Raw genomic sequence first — 19500 nt, forward strand, 5'->3', positions numbered from 1 at the left:
CTGATGTGAGGTCAAAGGTCAGGGATGTCGTATGTGTACAGATTGTAAAGCCCTCTGAGGAGTTTGTAATTTGTTATTTTGGGCTTTATAAAATAAACTAAATTGAATTGCAAGACTGAAGGACAGTGTAGACTGGGACAGAGCTGGTAGCCAGGTCCAGTTGTATTTGGTATATAACTGTTTAACAATGTTGAAGTCCTTCAAGAGGATTTCATTCCTTATTTAGGTCAACACTGCACATCTTACGGTCCATCTCAAACATTATCACACAAACGGACCGCTGTGGATGCCAATGCGTAGCCGGAGCTGCTGATTGGCTCGGTGTTGCATCCTGAAGCTCTTGACGGCATCCAGCAGGGCGAGGGCCATCCGGGCCACCTCCCGCCCGTGTAGCTTCCCGTTCCTCACCGGCAGTCCGGACACCACCATGTAGGCATCCCCAATGGTCTCCACCTGTCCCATAGGGGAGTTATCACGTTAACAACTTTACATATATATATATTCATGAAGTGGAAACTATTAGAACAGAACAGAGAGTGGAGCAGCCAAAGAAGTTTTGACCTTGTAAACATCAAAGTTGTCAATAATGGCGTCGAAACAGGTGTAGAGGTCGTTCAACAAGGTCACGACCTGAATGTAGAAAAACAGAAACACGTGAGTTGCGTTAACTGCAGGGTTAGTGCACGTGAGCTACATAAACAGCTGGGTTAGTGCACGTGAGCTACATAAACAGCTGGGTTAGTGCACGTGAGCTACATAAACAGCTGGGTTAGTGCACGTGAGCTACATAAACAGCTGGGTTAGTGCACGTGAGCTACATAAACAGCTGGGTTAGTGCACATGAGCTACGTAAACAGCTGGGTTAGTGCACGTGAACTACGTAAACAGCAGGGTTAGTGCACGTGAACTATATAAACAGCTGGGTTAGTGCACGTGAACTACGTAAACAGCAGGGTTAGTGCACGTGAACTATATAAACAGCTGGGTTAGTGCACGTGAACTACATAAACAGCTGGGTTAGTGCACGTGACCTGTAACGTAATTCTACTGGGTTCTAGTGGTGTTCTACTGGGTTATACCGACCTGCAGTGGGGTTCTACTGGGTTCTACTATCCTGCAGTGGTGTTTTACTGGGTTCTACTGACCTTTAACGTTGTACTACTGGGTTCTACTGACCTGCAGTGGTGTTCTACTGGGTTCTACTGACCTTTAACGTTGTACTACTGGGTTCTACTGACCTGCAGTGGTGTTCTACTGGGTTCTACTAGCCTGCAGTGGTGTTTTACTGGGTTCTACTGACCTGCAGTGGTGTTCTACTGGGTTCTCCTGACCTTTAACGTTGTACTACTGTGTTCTACTGACCTGCAGTGGTGTTCTACTGGGTTCTACTAGCCTGCAGTGGTGTTCTACTGGGTTCTCCTGACCTTTAACGTTGTACTACTGTGTTCTACTGACCGGCAGTGGTGTTCTACTGGGTTCTACTAGCCTGCAGTGGTGTTCTACTGGGTTCTCCTGACCTTTAACGTTGTACTACTGGGTTCTACTGATCTGCAGTGGTGTTCTACTGGGTTCAACTAGCCTGCAGTGGTGTTCTACTGGGTTCTACTGACCTGCAGTGGTGTTCTACTGGGTTCTCCTGACCTTTAACATTGTACTACTGGGTTCTCCTGACCTTTAACATTGTACTACTGGGTTCTACTGACCTGCAGTGGTGTTCTACTGACCTATAGTACTGGGTTCTCCTGACCTGCAGTGGTGTTCTACTGAGTTCTCCTGACCTTTAATGTTGTACTACTTGGTTCTACTGACCTGCAGTGGTGTTCTACTGAGTTCTCCTGACCTTTAATGTTGTACTACTTGGTTCTACTGACCTGCAGTGGTGTTCTACTGGGTTCTACTGACCTGCAGTGGTGTTCTACTGGGTTCTACTGACCTGCAGTGGTGTTCTACTGGGTTCTACTGACCTGCAGTGGTGTTCTACTGGGTTCTATTAACATGCAGTGGTGTTCTACTGGGTTCTACTAACCTGCAGTGGTGTTCTACTGGGTTCTACTGACCTGCAGTGGTGTTCTACTGAGTTCTCCTGACCTTTAATGTTGTACTACTTGGTTCTACTGACCTGCAGTGGTGTTCTACTGGGTTCTCCTGACCTTTAATGTTGTACTGCTTGGTTCTACTGACCTGCAGTGGTGTTCTACTGAGTTCTCCTGACCTTTAATGTTGTACTACTTGGTTCTACTGACCTGCAGTGGTGTTCTACTGAGTTCTCCTGACCTTTAATGTTGTACTACTTGGTTCTACTGACCTGCAGTGGTGTTCTACTGGGTTCTACTGACCTGCAGTGGTGTTCTACTGGGTTCTACTGACCTGCAGTGGTGTTCTACTGGGTTCTACTGACCTGCAGTGGTGTGCTTTCAGCCGACAAGGCGGTGAAGCCGATGATGTCACTGAGGTAAATGGTGACGGAGTCAAAAGCTTCGGCCTGAACCGTCTCACCTCGTTTCAACTGCTCCGCTACTGAGCTGAAACACACAACCGTGTACTATTACTGCAGTATACTACAGTGTACTCACTGGGGCAGTATCTGGTACATGTACTAGTACTACAGTGTACTCACTGGGGCAGTATCTGGTACATGTACTAGTACTACAGTGTACTCACTGGGGCAGTATCTGGTACATGTACTAGTACTACAGTGTACTCACTGGGGCAGTATCTGGTACATGTACTAGTACTACAGTGTACTCACTGGGGCAGTATCTGGTACAGCAGGGTCTCCGCCTTGTGCTTCTCCTCATGGTAGGCATGAGTCCGCTCCTCCACCAGCTCCTCCAGGTTGTTGGCGTATTGCTCCATACGAGACAAGAGGTTGTCCAGGATGTTAGAACCATGACCCCTAAAGACAGACAGGAGGAGGACAGACAGGAGGAGTGATAAGAGGACAGACAGGAGGAGTGATAAGAGGACAGACAGGAGGAGTGATAAGAGGACAGACAGGAGGAGTGATATGAGGACAGACATGAGGAGTGAAAAGAGGACAGACAGGAGGAGTGATAAGAGGACAGACAGGAGGAGTGATAAGAGGACAGACAGGAGGAGTGATAAGAGGACAGACAGGAGGAGTGATAAGAGGACGGACAGGAGGAGTGATAAGAGGACAGACAGGAGGAGTGATATGAGGACAGACAGGAGGAGTGATAAGAGGACAGACAGGAGGAGTGATAAGAGGACAGACAGGAGGAGTGATAAGAGGACAGACAGGAGGAGTGATAAGAGGACAGACAGGAGGAGTGATAAGAGGACAGACAGGAGGAGTGATATGAGGACAGACAGGAGGAGTGATAAGAGGACAGACAGGAGGAGTGATAAGAGGACAGACAGGAGGAGTGATATGAGGACAGACAGGAGGAGGACAGACATGAGGAGTGATAAGAGGACAGACAGGAGGAGGACAGACATGAGGAGTGATAAGAGGATAGACAGGAGGAGTGATAAGAGGACAGACAGGAGGAGTGATATGAGGACAGACAGGAGGAGTGATAAGAGGACAGACAGGAGGAGTGATATGAGGACAGACAGGAGGTGTGATAAGAGGACGGACAGGAGGAGTGATAAGAGGACAGACAGGAGGAGTGATAAGAGGACAGACAGGTGGAGTGATAAGAGGACAGACAGGAGGAGTGATAAGAGGACAGACAGGAGGAGTGATAAGAGGACAGACAGGTGGAGTGATAAGAGGACAGACAGGAGGAGTGATAAGAGGACAGACAGGACGAGTGATAAGAGGACAGACAGGTGGAGTCTTAGGAGGACAGACAGGAGCAGTGATAAGAGGACAGAGAGGAGGAGTGATAAGAGGACAGACAGGAGGAGTGATAAGAGGACAGACAGGAGGAGTGATAAGAGGACAGACAGGTGGAGTGATAAGAGGACAGACAGGAGGAGTGATAAGAGGACAGACAGGTGGAGTGATAAGAGGACAGACAGGTGGAGTCTTAGGAGGACAGACAGGAGTAGTGATAAGAGGACAGAGAGGAGGAGTGATAAGAGGACAGACAGGTGGAGTGATAAGAGGACAGACAGGTGGAGTCTTAGGAGGACAGACAGGAGCAGTGATAAGAGGACAGACAGGTGGAGGACAGACATGAGGAGTGATATGAGGACAGACAGGAGGAGTGATAAGAGGACAGATAGGAGGAGTGATAGGAGGACAGACAGGAGGAGTGATAAGAGGACAGACAGGAGGAGTGATATGAGGACAGACAGGTGGAGGACAGACATGAGGAGTGATATGAGGACGGACAGGAGGAGTGATAAGAGGACAGACATGAGGAGTGATAAGAGGACAGACATGAGGAGTGATATGAGGACAGACAGGTGGAGGACAGACATGAGGAGTGATATGAGGACAGACAGGACCAGTGATAAGAGGACAGACAGGTGGAGGACAGACAGGAGGAGTGATAAGAGGACAGACATGAGGAGTGATATGAGGACAGACAGGTGGAGGACAGACATGAGGAGTGATATGAGGACAGACAGGAGGAGTGATAAGAGGACAGACATGAGGAGTGATATGAGGACAGACAGGACCAGTGATAAGAGGACAGACAGGTGGAGGACAGACAGGAGGAGTGATATGAGGACAGACAGGAGGAGTGATAAGAGGACAGACATGAGGAGTGATATGAGGACAGACAGGTGGAGGACAGACATAAGGAGTGATATGAGGACAGACATGAGGAGTGATAAGAGGACAGACAGGAGGAGTGATAAGAGGAAAGACAGGAGGAGTGATAAGAGGACAGACAGGTGGAGTGATAAGAGGACAGACAGGAGGAGTGATAAGAGGACAGACAGGTGGAGTGATAAGAGGACAGACAGGTGGAGTCTTAGGAGGACAGACAGGAGTAGTGATAAGAGGACAGAGAGGAGGAGTGATAAGAGGACAGACAGGTGGAGTGATAAGAGGACAGACAGGTGGAGTCTTAGGAGGACAGACAGGAGCAGTGATAAGAGGACAGACAGGTGGAGGACAGACATGAGGAGTGATATGAGGACAGACAGGAGGAGTGATAAGAGGACAGACAGGAGGAGTGATAGGAGGACAGACAGGAGGAGTGATAAGAGGACAGACAGGAGGAGTGATATGAGGACAGACAGGTGGAGGACAGACATGAGGAGTGATATGAGGACAGACAGGAGGAGTGATAAGAGGACAGACATGAGGAGTGATAAGAGGACAGACATGAGGAGTGATATGAGGACAGACAGGTGGAGGACAGACATGAGGAGTGATATGAGGACAGACAGGACCAGTGATAAGAGGACAGACAGGTGGAGGACAGACAGGAGGAGTGATAAGAGGACAGACATGAGGAGTGATATGAGGACAGACAGGTGGAGGACAGACATGAGGAGTGATATGAGGACAGACAGGAGGAGTGATAAGAGGACAGACATGAGGAGTAATATGAGGACAGACAGGACCAGTGATAAGAGGACAGACAGGTGGAGGACAGACAGGAGGAGTGATATGAGGACAGACAGGAGGAGTGATATGAGGACAGACAGGAGGAGTGATAAGAGGACAGACATGAGGAGTGATATGAGGACAGACAGGTGGAGGACAGACATAAGGAGTGATATGAGGACAGACATGAGGAGTGATAAGAGGACAGACAGGAGGAGGACAGACATGAGGAGTGATAAGAGGACAGACAGAAGGAGTGATAAGAGGATAGACAGGAGGAGTGATAAGAGGACAGACAGGAGGAGTGATAAGAGGACAGACATGATGAGTGATAAGAGGACAGACATGAGGAGTGATATGAGGACAGACAGGTGGAGGACAGACAGGAGGAATGATATGAGGAAAGACAGGAGGAGTGATATGAGGACAGACATGAGGAGTGATAAGAGGACAGACAGGAGGAGGACAGACATGAGGAAAGACAGGAGGAGTGATATGAGGACAGACATGAGGAGTGATAAGAGGACAGACAGGAGGAGGACAGACATGAGGAAAGACAGGAGGGGTGATATGAGGACAGACATGAGGAGTGATAAGAGGACAGACAGGAGGAGGACAGACATGAGGAGTGATAAGAGGACAGACAGGAGGAGTGATAAGAGGATAGACAGGAGGAGTGATAAGAGGACAGACAGGAGGAGTGATAAGAGGACAGACATGAGGAGTGATAAGAGGACAGACATGAGGAGTGATATGAGGACAGACAGGTGGAGGAAAGACAGGAGGAGTGATATGAGGACAGAAATGAGGAGTGATAAGAGGACAGACAGGAGGAGGACAGACATGAGGAGTGATAAGAGGACAGACAGAAGGAGTGATAAGAGGATAGACAGGAGGAGTGATAAGAGGACAGACAGGAGGAGTGATAAGAGGACAGACATGAGGAGTGATAAGAGGACAGACATGAGGAGTGATATGAGGACAGACAGGTGGAGGACAGACAGGAGGAGTGATAAGAGGACAGACAGGAGGAATGATATGAGGACAGACATGAGGAGTGATAAGAGGACAGACAGGAGGAGGACAGACATGAGGAAAGACAGGAGGAGTGATATGAGGACAGACATGAGGAGTGATAAGAGGACAGACAGGAGGAGGACAGACATGAGGAGTGATAAGAGGATAGACAGGAGGAGTGATAAGAGGATAGACAGGAGGAGTGATAAGAGGACAGACAGGAGGAGTGATATGAGGACAGACATGAGGAGTGATATGAGGACAGACAGGTGGAGGACAGACAGGAGGAGTGATAAGAGGACAGACAGGAGGAGTGATAAGAGGACAGACAGGAGGAATGATATGAGGAAAGACAGGAGGAGTGATATGAGGACGGACATGAGGAGTGATAAGAGGACAGACAGGAGGAGGACAGACATGGGGAGTGATAAGAGGACAGACAGGAGGAGGACAGACATGAGGAGTGATAAGAGGACAGACAGGAGGAGTGATAAGAGGACAGACAGGAGGAGTGATAAGAGGACAGACAGGTGGAGTGATAAGAGGACAGACAGGAGGAGTGATAAGAGGACAGACAGGAGGAGTGATAAGAGGACAGACAGGAGGAGTGATAAGAGGACAGACAGGAGGAGTGATAAGAGGACAGACAGGTGGAGTGATAAGAGGACAGACAGGAGGAGTGATAAGAGGACAGACAGGAGGAGTGATAAGAGGACAGACAGGTGGAGTGATAAGAGGACAGACATGAGGAGTGATAAGAGGACAGACAGGAGGAGTGATAAGAGGACAGAGAGGAGGAGTGATAAGAGGACAGACAGGTGGAGTGATAAGAGGACAGACAGGTGGAGTCTTAGGAGGACAGACAGGAGCAGTGATAAGAGGACAGACAGGTGGAGGACAGACATGAGGAGTGATATGAGGACAGACAGGAGGAGTGATAAGAGGACAGATAGGAGGAGTGATAGGAGGACAGACAGGAGGAGTGATAAGAGGACAGACAGGAGGAGTGATATGAGGACAGACAGGTGGAGGACAGACATGAGGAGTGATATGAGGACGGACAGGAGGAGTGATAAGAGGACAGACATGAGGAGTGATAAGAGGACAGACATGAGGAGTGATATGAGGACAGACAGGTGGAGGACAGACATGAGGAGTGATATGAGGACAGACAGGACCAGTGATAAGAGGACAGACAGGTGGAGGACAGACAGGAGGAGTGATAAGAGGACAGACATGAGGAGTGATATGAGGACAGACAGGTGGAGGACAGACATGAGGAGTGATATGAGGACAGACAGGAGGAGTGATAAGAGGACAGACATGAGGAGTGATATGAGGACAGACAGGACCAGTGATAAGAGGACAGACAGGTGGAGGACAGACAGGAGGAGTGATATGAGGACAGACAGGAGGAGTGATAAGAGGACAGACATGAGGAGTGATATGAGGACAGACAGGTGGAGGACAGACATAAGGAGTGATATGAGGACAGACATGAGGAGTGATAAGAGGACAGACAGGAGGAGTGATAAGAGGACAGACAGGAGGAGTGATAAGAGGACAGACAGGTGGAGTGATAAGAGGACAGACAGGAGGAGTGATAAGAGGACAGACAGGTGGAGTGATAAGAGGACAGACAGGTGGAGTCTTAGGAGGACAGACAGGAGTAGTGATAAGAGGACAGAGAGGAGGAGTGATAAGAGGACAGACAGGTGGAGTGATAAGAGGACAGACAGGTGGAGTCTTAGGAGGACAGACAGGAGCAGTGATAAGAGGACAGACAGGTGGAGGACAGACATGAGGAGTGATATGAGGACAGACAGGAGGAGTGATAAGAGGACAGATAGGAGGAGTGATAGGAGGACAGACAGGAGGAGTGATAAGAGGACAGACAGGAGGAGTGATATGAGGACAGACAGGTGGAGGACAGACATGAGGAGTGATATGAGGACGGACAGGAGGAGTGATAAGAGGACAGACATGAGGAGTGATAAGAGGACAGACATGAGGAGTGATATGAGGACAGACAGGTGGAGGACAGACATGAGGAGTGATATGAGGACAGACAGGACCAGTGATAAGAGGACAGACAGGTGGAGGACAGACAGGAGGAGTGATAAGAGGACAGACATGAGGAGTGATATGAGGACAGACAGGTGGAGGACAGACATGAGGAGTGATATGAGGACAGACAGGAGGAGTGATAAGAGGACAGACATGAGGAGTAATATGAGGACAGACAGGACCAGTGATAAGAGGACAGACAGGTGGAGGACAGACAGGAGGAGTGATATGAGGACAGACAGGAGGAGTGATATGAGGACAGACAGGAGGAGTGATAAGAGGACAGACATGAGGAGTGATATGAGGACAGACAGGTGGAGGACAGACATAAGGAGTGATATGAGGACAGACATGAGGAGTGATAAGAGGACAGACAGGAGGAGGACAGACATGAGGAGTGATAAGAGGACAGACAGAAGGAGTGATAAGAGGATAGACAGGAGGAGTGATAAGAGGACAGACAGGAGGAGTGATAAGAGGACAGACATGATGAGTGATAAGAGGACAGACATGAGGAGTGATATGAGGACAGACAGGTGGAGGACAGACAGGAGGAATGATATGAGGAAAGACAGGAGGAGTGATATGAGGACAGACATGAGGAGTGATAAGAGGACAGACAGGAGGAGGACAGACATGAGGAAAGACAGGAGGAGTGATATGAGGACAGACATGAGGAGTGATAAGAGGACAGACAGGAGGAGGACAGACATGAGGAAAGACAGGAGGGGTGATATGAGGACAGACATGAGGAGTGATAAGAGGACAGACAGGAGGAGGACAGACATGAGGAGTGATAAGAGGACAGACAGGAGGAGTGATAAGAGGACAGACAGGAGGAGTGATAAGAGGACAGACAGGAGGAGTGATAAGAGGACAGACATGAGGAGTGATAAGAGGACAGACATGAGGAGTGATATGAGGACAGACAGGTGGAGGAAAGACAGGAGGAGTGATATGAGGACAGAAATGAGGAGTGATAAGAGGACAGACAGGAGGAGGACAGACATGAGGAGTGATAAGAGGACAGACAGAAGGAGTGATAAGAGGATAGACAGGAGGAGTGATAAGAGGACAGACAGGAGGAGTGATAAGAGGACAGACATGAGGAGTGATAAGAGGACAGACATGAGGAGTGATATGAGGACAGACAGGTGGAGGACAGACAGGAGGAGTGATAAGAGGACAGACAGGAGGAGGACAGACATGAGGAGTGATAAGAGGACAGACAGGAGGAGGACAGACATGAGGAAAGACAGGAGGAGTGATATGAGGACAGACATGAGGAGTGATAAGAGGACAGACAGGAGGAGGACAGACATGAGGAGTGATAAGAGGATAGACAGGAGGAGTGATAAGAGGATAGACAGGAGGAGTGATAAGAGGACAGACAGGAGGAGTGATATGAGGACAGACATGAGGAGTGATATGAGGACAGACAGGTGGAGGACAGACAGGAGGAGTGATAAGAGGACAGACAGGAGGAGTGATAAGAGGACAGACAGGAGGAATGATATGAGGAAAGACAGGAGGAGTGATATGAGGACGGACATGAGGAGTGATAAGAGGACAGACAGGAGGAGGACAGACATGGGGAGTGATAAGAGGACAGACAGGAGGAGGACAGACATGAGGAGTGATAAGAGGACAGACAGGAGGAGTGATAAGAGGACAGACAGGAGGAGTGATAAGAGGACAGACAGGTGGAGTGATAAGAGGACAGACAGGAGGAGTGATAAGAGGACAGACAGGAGGAGTGATAAGAGGACAGACAGGAGGAGTGATAAGAGGACAGACAGGAGGAGTGATAAGAGGACAGACAGGTGGAGTGATAAGAGGACAGACATGAGGACAGACAGGAGGAGGACAGACATGAGGAGTGATAATAGGATAGACAGGAGGAGTGATAAGAGGATAGACAGGAGGAGTGATAAGAGGACAGACAGGAGGAGTGATAAGAGGACAGACAGGAGGAGTGATAAGAGGACAGACAGGAGGAGTGATAAGAGGACAGACAGGAGGAGTGATAAGAGGACAGACAGGTGGAGTGATAAGAGGACAGACAGGAGGAGTGATAAGAGGACAGACAGGTGGAGTGATAAGAGGACAGACAGGAGGAGTGATAAGAGGACAGACAGGAGGAGTGATAAGAGGACAGACAGGTGGAGTGATAAGAGGACAGACATGAGGAGTGATAAGAGGACAGACAGGAGGAGTGATAAGAGGACAGACAGGTGGAGTGATAAGAGGACAGACAGGAGGAGTGATAAGAGGACAGACAGGAGGAGTGATAAGAGGACAGACAGGTGGAGTGATAAGAGGACAGACATGAGGAGCGATATGAGGACAGACAGGACCAGTGATAAGAGGACAGACAGGTGGAGGACAGACATGAGGAGTGATATGAGGACAGACAGGAGGAGTGATAAGAGGACAGATTGGAGGAGTGATATGAGGACAGACATGAGGAGTGATATGAGGACAGACAGATGGAGTGATAAGAGGACAGACAGGAGGAGTCTTGGGAGGACAGACAGGAGCAGTGATAAGAGGACAGACAGGAGGAGTGATAAGAGGACAGACAGGTAGAGGACAGACATGAGGAGTGATAAGGGGACAGATAGGAGGAGTGATAAGAGGACAGACAGGAGGAGTGATAAGAGGACAGACAGGAGGAGTGATAAGAGGACAGACAGGTGGAGTGATAAGAGGACAGACAGGAGGAGTGATAAGGGGACAGATAGGAGGAGTGATAAGAGGACAGACAGGAGGAGTGATAAGAGGACAGACAGGAGGAGTGATAAGAGGACAGACAGATGGAGTGATAAGAGGACAGACAGGAGGAGTCTTGGGAGGACAGACAGGAGCAGTGATAAGAGGACAGACAGGAGGAGTGATAAGAGGACAGACAGATAGAGGACAGACATGAGGAGTGATAAGAGGACAGATAGGAGGAGTGATAAGAGGACAGACAGGAGGAGTGATAAGAGGACAGACATGAGGAGTGATATGAGGACAGACAGGTGGAGGACAGACATGAGGAGTGATTTGAGGACAGACAGGAGGAGTGATAAGAGGACAGACATGAGGAGTGATATGAGGACAGACAGGTGGAGGACAGACATGAGGAGTGATATGAGGACAGACAGGACCAGTGATAAGAGGACAGACAGGTGGAGGACAGACATGAGGAGTGATATGAGGACAGACAGGAGGAGTGATAAGAGGACAGACATGAGGAGTGATATGAGGACAGACAGGACCAGTGATAAGAGGACAGACAGGAGGAGTGATATGAGGACAGACAGGTGGAGGACAGACATGAGGAGTGATATGAGGACAGACAGGAGGAGTGATAAGAGAACAGACATGTGGAGTGATAAGAGGAAAGACATGAGGAGTGATATGAGGACAGACAGGAGGAGTGATAAGAGGACAGACATGTGGAGTGATAAGAGGAAAGACATGAGGAGTGATAAGAGGACAGACAGGACTAGTGATAAGAGGACAGATAGGAGGAGTGATAAGAGGACAGGCAGGAGGAGTGATAAGAGGACAGACATGAGGAGTGATATGAGGACAGACAGGTGGAGGACAGACATGAGGAGTGATATGAGGACAGACAGGAGGAGTGATACGAGGACAGACATGAGGAGTGATATGAGGACAGACAGGAGGAGTGATAAGAGGACAGACAGGTGGAGGACAGACATGAGGAGTGATATGAGGACAGACAGGTGGAGGACAGACATGAGGAGTGATATGAGGACAGACAGGAGGAGTGATAAGAGGACAGACATGAGGAGTGATATGAGGACAGACAGGTGGAGGACAGACATGAGGAGTGATATGAGGACAGACATGAGGAGTGATAAGAGGACAGACAGGTGGAGGACAGACATGAGGAGTGATATGAGGACAGACATGAGGAGTGATAAGAGGACAGATAGGAGGAGTGATATGAGGACAGACATGAGGAGTGATATGAGGACAGACAGGAGGAGTGATAAGAGGACAGACGGGTGGAGGACAGACAGTAGGAGTGATATGAGGACAGACAGGAGGAGTGATAAGAGGACAGACATGAGGAGTGATATGAGGACAGACAGGTGGAGGACAGACATGAGGAGTGATATGAGGACAGATAGGAGGAGGACAGACATGAGGAGTGATAAGAGGACAGACAGGAGGAGTGATAAGAGGATAGACAGGAGGAGGACAGACATGAGGAGTGATAAGAGGACATACATGAGGAGTGATAAGAGGATAGACAGGAGGAGGACAGACATGAGGAGTGATAGGAGGATAGACATGAGGAGTGATAAGAGGATAGACATGAGGAGTGATAAGAGGATAGACATGAGGAGTGATAAGAGGACAGACATGAGGAGTGATAAGAGGATAGACTGGAGGAGGACAGATATGAGTAGTGATAGGAGGAGTGATAGGAGGACAGATAGGAGTAGTGATAGGAGGAGTGACAGGAGGAGTGATAGGAGGACAGATAGGAGGAGTGATAGGAGTGATATGAAGAGTGACAGGAGGACAGACAGGAGGAGTGATAGGAGGGCAGACAGGAGTAGTGATAGGAGTAGTGATAGGAGGAGTGACAGGAGGACAGACAGGAGGAGTGATAGGAGGACAATAAATCCCCCCCTACCGGTTCCCCTCCTTCCCTTCTGTGTCTCCCTCACCTGTCACCTCCACCCCCCCTCACCTGTCACCTCCACCCCCTCCTCACCTGTCACCTCCACCCCCTCCTCACCTGTCACCTCCACCCCCTCCTCACCTGTCACCTCCACCCCCTCCTCACCTGTCACCTCCACCCCCTCCTCACCTGTGCTGCTTCCTCAGCAGGATCTTGACCCCGTTGAAGTCCGGCCTCTCTTGGGGGTCTTGGCTCCAGCAGCGCTGCATCAGGACCCCCAGCTCTTCTCTGTGACTGTGGAGGCAGAGGGAGGGGCGGAGGGGGGAGGGGCCTCCATGAAGCACTGCCTGGACAATCTCTGAGGAAGGGGGGGGGGGGGGGGGGGGGGGGGGACGACATTGTCTTCATACTAATGGTAATTATATTATTAATATATTATAATATATTACATGAACACACACTGCCTCTAATTGAGGCCGCTGGTCTTGGTCCCCGGAGGGTAAACACACACACTGCCTCTAATTGAGGCCGCTGGTCTTGGTCCCCGGAGGGTAAACACACACACTGCCTCTAATTGAGGCCGCTGGTCTTGGTCCCCGGAGGGTAAACACACACACTGCCTCTAATTGAGGCCGCTGGTCTTGGTCCCCGGAGGGTAAACACACTGACCTTTAGGGGTCAGCGTGAGTGAGTCCAGGTAGAAGACTCCTTTCAGCAGGGCCACCTCCTGCAGGATGATACTGAAGCTGTAAATGTCTCCTCTCTGAGTCCCACAGGGGGGGCGGCACTCGGTCCTCAGCAGCTCCGGAGCCGTCCACAGTTTACCTAGAAGTAGAGTTTGTACTGCAGTACTTGTGTAGACTTGTGTACTCTTGTGTATTCTTGTGTAGACTTGTGTACTCTTGTGTATTCTTGTGTAGACTTGTGTACTCTTGTGTATTCTTGTGTAGACTTGTGTACTCTTGTGTATTCTTGTGTAGACTTGTGTACTCTTGTGTATTCTTGTGTAGACTTGTGTACTCTTGTGTATTCTTGTGTATTCTTGTGTAGACTTGTGTACTCTTGTGTATTCTTGTGTAGACTTGTGTACTCTTGTGTATTCTTGTGTACTCTTGTGTATTCTTGTGTACTCTTGTGTACTCTTGTGTACTCTTGTGTATTCTTGTGTACTCTTGTGTAGACTTGTGTAGACTTGTGTACTCTTGTGTATTCTTGTGTACTCTTGTGTATTCTTGTGTACTCTTGTGTACTCTTGTGTATTCTTGTGTACTCTTGTGTACTCTTGTGTATTCTTGTGTACTCTTGTGTACTCTTGTGTACTCTTGTGTATTCTTGTGTACTCTTGTGTAGACTTGTGTAGACTTGTGTACTCTTGTGTAGACTTGTGTACTCTTGTGTACTCTTGTGTATTCTTGTGTACTCTTGTGTACTCTTGTGTATTCTTGTGTACTCTTGTGTACTCTTGTGTATTCTTGTGTAGACTTGTGTACTCTTGTGTATTCTTGTGTACTCTTGTGTACTCTTGTGTACTCGTGTATTCTTGTGTACTCTTGTGTACTCTTGTGTATTCTTGTGTATTCTTGTGTAGACTTGTGTACTCTTGTGTATTCTTGTGTATTCTTGTGTGTACTCTTGTGTAGACTTGTGTACTCTTGTGTACTCTTGTGTATTCTTGTGTACTCTTGTGTATTCTTGTGTACTCTTGTGTATTCTTGTGTACTCTTGTGTACTCTTGTGTATTCTTGTGTACTCTTGTGTACTCTTGTGTACTCTTGTGTATTCTTGTGTACTCTTGTGTATTCTTGTGTACTCTTGTGTAGACTTGTGTACTCTTGTGTATTCTTGTGTACTCTTGTGTACTCTTGTGTATTCTTGTGTACTCTTGTGTATTCTTGTGTACTCTTGTGTACTCTTGTGTATTCTTGTGTACTCTTGTGTATTCTTGTGTACTCTTGTGTACTCTTGTGTATTCTTGTGTACTCTTGTGTACTCTTGTGTATTCTTGTGTATTCTTGTGTAGACTTGTGTACTCTTGTGTACTCTTGTGTATTCTTGTGTACTCTTGTGTATTCTTGTGTATTCTTGTGTACTCTTGTGTATTCTTGTGTACTCTTGTGTAGACTTGTGTAGACTTGTGTAGACTTGTGTACTCTTGTGTATTCTTGTGTACTCTTGTGTACTCTTGTGTACTCTTGTGTACTCTTGTGTATTCTTGTGTACTCTTGTGTACTCTTGTGTATTCTTGTGTACTCTTGTGTATTCTTGTGTAGACTTGTGTACTCTTGTGTACTCTTGTGTACTCTTGTGTATTCTTGTGTACTCTTGTGTACTCTTGTGTACTCTTGTGTATTCTTGTGTACTCTTGTGTACTCTTGTGTATTCTTGTGTAGACTTGTGTATTCTTGTGTACTCTTGTGTATTCTTGTGTATTCTTGTGTACTCTTGTGTATTCTTGTGTACTCTTGTGTACTCTTGTGTATTCTTGTGTATTCTTGTGTAGACTTGTGTATTCTTGTGTACTATTGTGTATTCTTGTGTACTCTTGTGTATTCTTGTGTAGACTTGTGTATTCTTGTGTACTCTTGTGTACTCTTGTGTATTCTTGTGTAGACTTGTGTATTCTTGTGTATTCTTGTGTAGACTTGTGTACTCTTGTGTATTGTTGTGTAGACTTGTGTACTCTTGTGTATTCTTGTGTATTCTTGTGTAGACTTGTGTACTCTTGTGTACTCTTGTGTATTCTTGTGTACTCTTGTGTATTCTTGTGTACTCTTGTGTACTCTTGTGTATTCTTGTGTATTCTTGTGTACTCTTGTGTATTCTTGTGTATTCTTGTGTACTCTTGTGTACTCTTGTGTACTCTTGTGTATTCTTGTGTAGACTTGTGTATTCTTGTGTACTATTGTGTACTCTTGTGTACTCTTGTGTATTCTTGTGTAGACTTGTGTATTCTTGTGTACTCTTGTGTACTCTTGTGTACTCTTGTGTATTCTTGTGTAGACTTGTGTACTCTTGTGTATTCTTGTGTACTCTTGTGTATTCTTGTGTAGACTTGTGTATTCTTGTGTACTCTTGTGTACTCTTGTGTATTCTTGTGTAGACTTGTGTATTCTTGTGTACTCTTGTGTACTCTTGTGTATTCTTGTGTATTCTTGTGTAGACTTGTGTAGACTTGTGTATTCTTGTGTAGACTTGTGTATTCTTGTGTATTCTTGTGTACTCTTGTGTATTCTTGTGTATTCTTGTGTAGACTTGTGTACTCTTGTGTACTCTTGTGTATTCTTGTGTACTCTTGTGTACTCTTGTGTATTTTTGTGTACTCTTGTGTATTCTTGTGTACTCTTGTGTATTCTTGTGTACTCTTGTGTACTCTTGTGTATTCTTGTGTACTCTTGTGTACTCTTGTGTACTCTTGTGTATTCTTGTGTACTCTTGTGTAGACTTGTGTACTCTTGTGTATTCTTGTGTACTCTTGTGTACTCTTGTGTACTCTTGTGTATTCTTGTGTACTCTTGTGTAGACTTGTGTACTCTTGTGTACTCTTGTGTATTCTTGTGTACTCTTGTGTACTCTTGTGTACTCTTGTGTATTCTTGTGTATTCTTGTGTACTCTTGTGTATTCTTGTGTATTCTTGTGTACTCTTGTGTACTCTTGTGTATTCTTGTGTACTCTTGTGTATTCTTGTGTAGACTTGTGTACTCTTGTGTACTCTTGTGTACTCTTGTGTACTCTTGTGTATTCTTGTGTACTCTTGTGTATTCTTGTGTAGACTTGTGTACTCTTGTGTACTCTTGTGTACTCTTGTGTACTCTTGTGTACTCTTGTGTATTCTTGTGTACTCTTGTGTACTCTTGTGTATTCTTGTGTACTCTTGTGTATTCTTGTGTAGACTTGTGTACTCTTGTGTATTCTTGTGTACTCTTGTGTATTCTTGTGTAGACTTGTGTATTCTTGTGTACTCTTGTGTACTCTTGTGTATTCTTGTGTAGACTTGTGTATTCTTGTGTACTCTTGTGTACTCTTGTGTATTCTTGTGTATTCTTGTGTAGACTTGTGTAGACTTGTGTATTCTTGTGTAGACTTGTGTATTCTTGTGTATTCTTGTGTACTCTTGTGTATTCTTGTGTATTCTTGTGTACTCTTGTGTACTCTTGTGTATTCTTGTGTACTCTTGTGTATTCTTGTGTAGACTTGTGTATTCTTGTGTACTATTGTGTATTCTTGTGTACTCTTGTGTACTCTTGTGTACTCTTGTGTACTCTTGTGTATAGTCGTACGTGTGTAGTACGCGTGCGTGTCCTCGGGACAGTTGGCGGTCCGGAGACTCTCCAGACCATAATCTGTGATCTTCAGGACAAAGCGACTGTCCACCACACAGTTAGAGGACTTCAGGTTACCGTGGGAAACGATGACGCTGTTGTGGAGGAACAACATGCCCTGACAACAACAACAACAACAAAAACAATAATAATAAACAATAAATATCATATTACATTATGAATTCAAACACTTCTGCTTATACTCATGTTCTGTTTAATAAATGCTGCGTTTGTCAATGATGAGAAGGAGCTCCTTATCTTCTGCTGTCATGATTCTACTGGTTCTAATGGTTTCAATGGGTCTACTGGTTCTAAGGGTTCTACTGGTTCTAAGGGTTCACTGGTTCTAATGGTTCCAATGGTTCTAAAGGTTCCAATGGTTCTAACTTTATTATAGATGTATTAAATAACATTCGATGCAGACAAACAGACAAACAAACACGTCTTTATGAATTGAGATGATGAAGACGATGAAGAGGAGGGGCTTCATTGTAGCCCTGCCCCCTGCTGCAGACAAAGGCCGTTACCTTGACGATGTCATTGATGAGAGAGTATCTGAACATCCAGTCCAGAGTGATGTCACTCTCCATCAGGTCCTGGAAAACACACACACACACACACACACACACACACACACAACAAGCTGTAATTTGATTGCAATGCAACAAGAAGCTGCATCATAATGACACTGAAATGACAGAGAGTGTGTGTGTGTGTGTGTGTCTGTAATGTGATTAAAGTGACACACAGCTGCTTGTTCCTGAACAACAACAGGACTGATTTCTGCCGATGAGAAGTGATCTGTGTATATTCAGAAATATTAGATGAAATAATGTCTACTAACAGTTAACACTGGATCACTGTGATACTGAGGGAAACATGATGAAAAAAGCCCAAAGCCTAAAGCCCACAGCCTAAAGCCTAAAGCCCAAAGCCTAAAGCCCACAGCCTAAAGCCTAAAGCCCACAGCCTAAAGCCCACAGCCTAAAGCCCACAGCCTAAAGCCCACAGCCTAAAGCCTAAAGCCCACAGCCTAAAGCCCACAGCCTAAAGCCCACAGCCTAAAGCCTAAAGCCCAAAGCCTAAAGCCCACAGCCCACAGCCCACAGCCTAAAGCCTAAAGCCTAAAGCCCACAGCCCACAGCCCACAGCCTAAAGCCCACAGCCCACAGCCTAAAGCCCAAAGCCTAAAGCTCACAGCCCAAAGCCCACAGCCTAAAGCCCACAGCCCACAGCCTAAAGCCTAAAGCCCACAGCCTAAAGCCCACAGCCCACAGCCTAAAGCCTAAAGCCCAAAGCCTAAAGCCCACAGCCCACAGCCCACAGCCTAAAGCCCACAGCCCACAGCCTAAAGCCTAAAGCCTAAAGCCTAAAGCCCACAGCCCACAGCCCACAGCCTAAAGCCTAAAGCATAAAGCTCACAGCCCAAAGCCCACAGCCTAAAGCCTAAAGCCCACAGCCTAAAGCCCACAGCCCACAGCCTAAAGCCTAAAGCCCACAGCCTAAAGCCCAAAGCCTAAAGCTCACAGCCTAAAGCCCACAGCCTAAAGCCCAAAGCCCACAGCCTAAAGCCCACAGCCTAAAGCCCACAGCCTAAAGCTCACAGCCTAAAGCCCACAGCCTAAAGCCTAAAGCCCAAAGCCTAAAGCCCACAGCCTAAAGCCCACAGCCTAAAGCCCACAGCCTAAAGCCCACAGCCTAAAGCCTAAAGCCCAAAGCCTAAAGCCCACAGCCCACAGCCTAAAGCCTAAAGCCCAAAGCCTAAAGCCCACAGCCCACAGCCCACAGCCTAAAGCCCACAGCCCACAGCCTAAAGCCTAAAGCCTAAAGCCTAAAGCCCACAGCCCACAGCCCACAGCCTAAAGCCTAAAGCCTAAAGCCCACAGCCCACAGCCCACAGCCCACAGCCTAAAGCCCACAGCCCACAGCCTAAAGCCTAAAGCCCACAGCCCACAGCCCACAGCCCACAGCCTAA

The 19500-nt window shown here is 47.2% G+C and overlaps 2 protein-coding genes across 2 annotated transcripts in view; both read right to left on the bottom strand.

The window, feature by feature from the left end:
- Positions 1-1182, bottom strand: part of LOC117739360 (atrial natriuretic peptide receptor 1-like) — a gene marked incomplete at its 3' end in the record, with an annotated part of 3503 nt that extends 2321 nt beyond the window's left edge. The window contains exons 1-3 of the mRNA XM_034545716.1: positions 1177-1182; positions 562-630; positions 279-453 (exon numbers count right to left, since the gene is read on the bottom strand). Coding sequence (XP_034401607.1) covers positions 279-429 — 151 coding nt within the window. The remainder of the gene's footprint in view (positions 1-278; positions 454-561; positions 631-1176) is intronic.
- Positions 1183-2576: 1394 nt separating this feature from the next.
- npr1a (natriuretic peptide receptor 1a) overlaps positions 2577-19500 on the bottom strand; it is a 52285-nt gene continuing 35361 nt past the window's right edge. The window contains exons 13-17 of the mRNA XM_034545631.1: positions 18053-18121; positions 17484-17643; positions 13875-14030; positions 13395-13563; positions 2577-2896 (exon numbers count right to left, since the gene is read on the bottom strand). Of these exons, the coding sequence (XP_034401522.1) occupies positions 2746-2896; positions 13395-13563; positions 13875-14030; positions 17484-17643; positions 18053-18121 (705 nt within the window). The 3' untranslated portion in view covers positions 2577-2745. The remainder of the gene's footprint in view (positions 2897-13394; positions 13564-13874; positions 14031-17483; positions 17644-18052; positions 18122-19500) is intronic.

This window comes from Cyclopterus lumpus, chromosome 11 (assembly GCF_009769545.1).
Source record: "Cyclopterus lumpus isolate fCycLum1 chromosome 11, fCycLum1.pri, whole genome shotgun sequence".
NCBI lineage: Eukaryota > Metazoa > Chordata > Actinopteri > Perciformes > Cyclopteridae > Cyclopterus > Cyclopterus lumpus.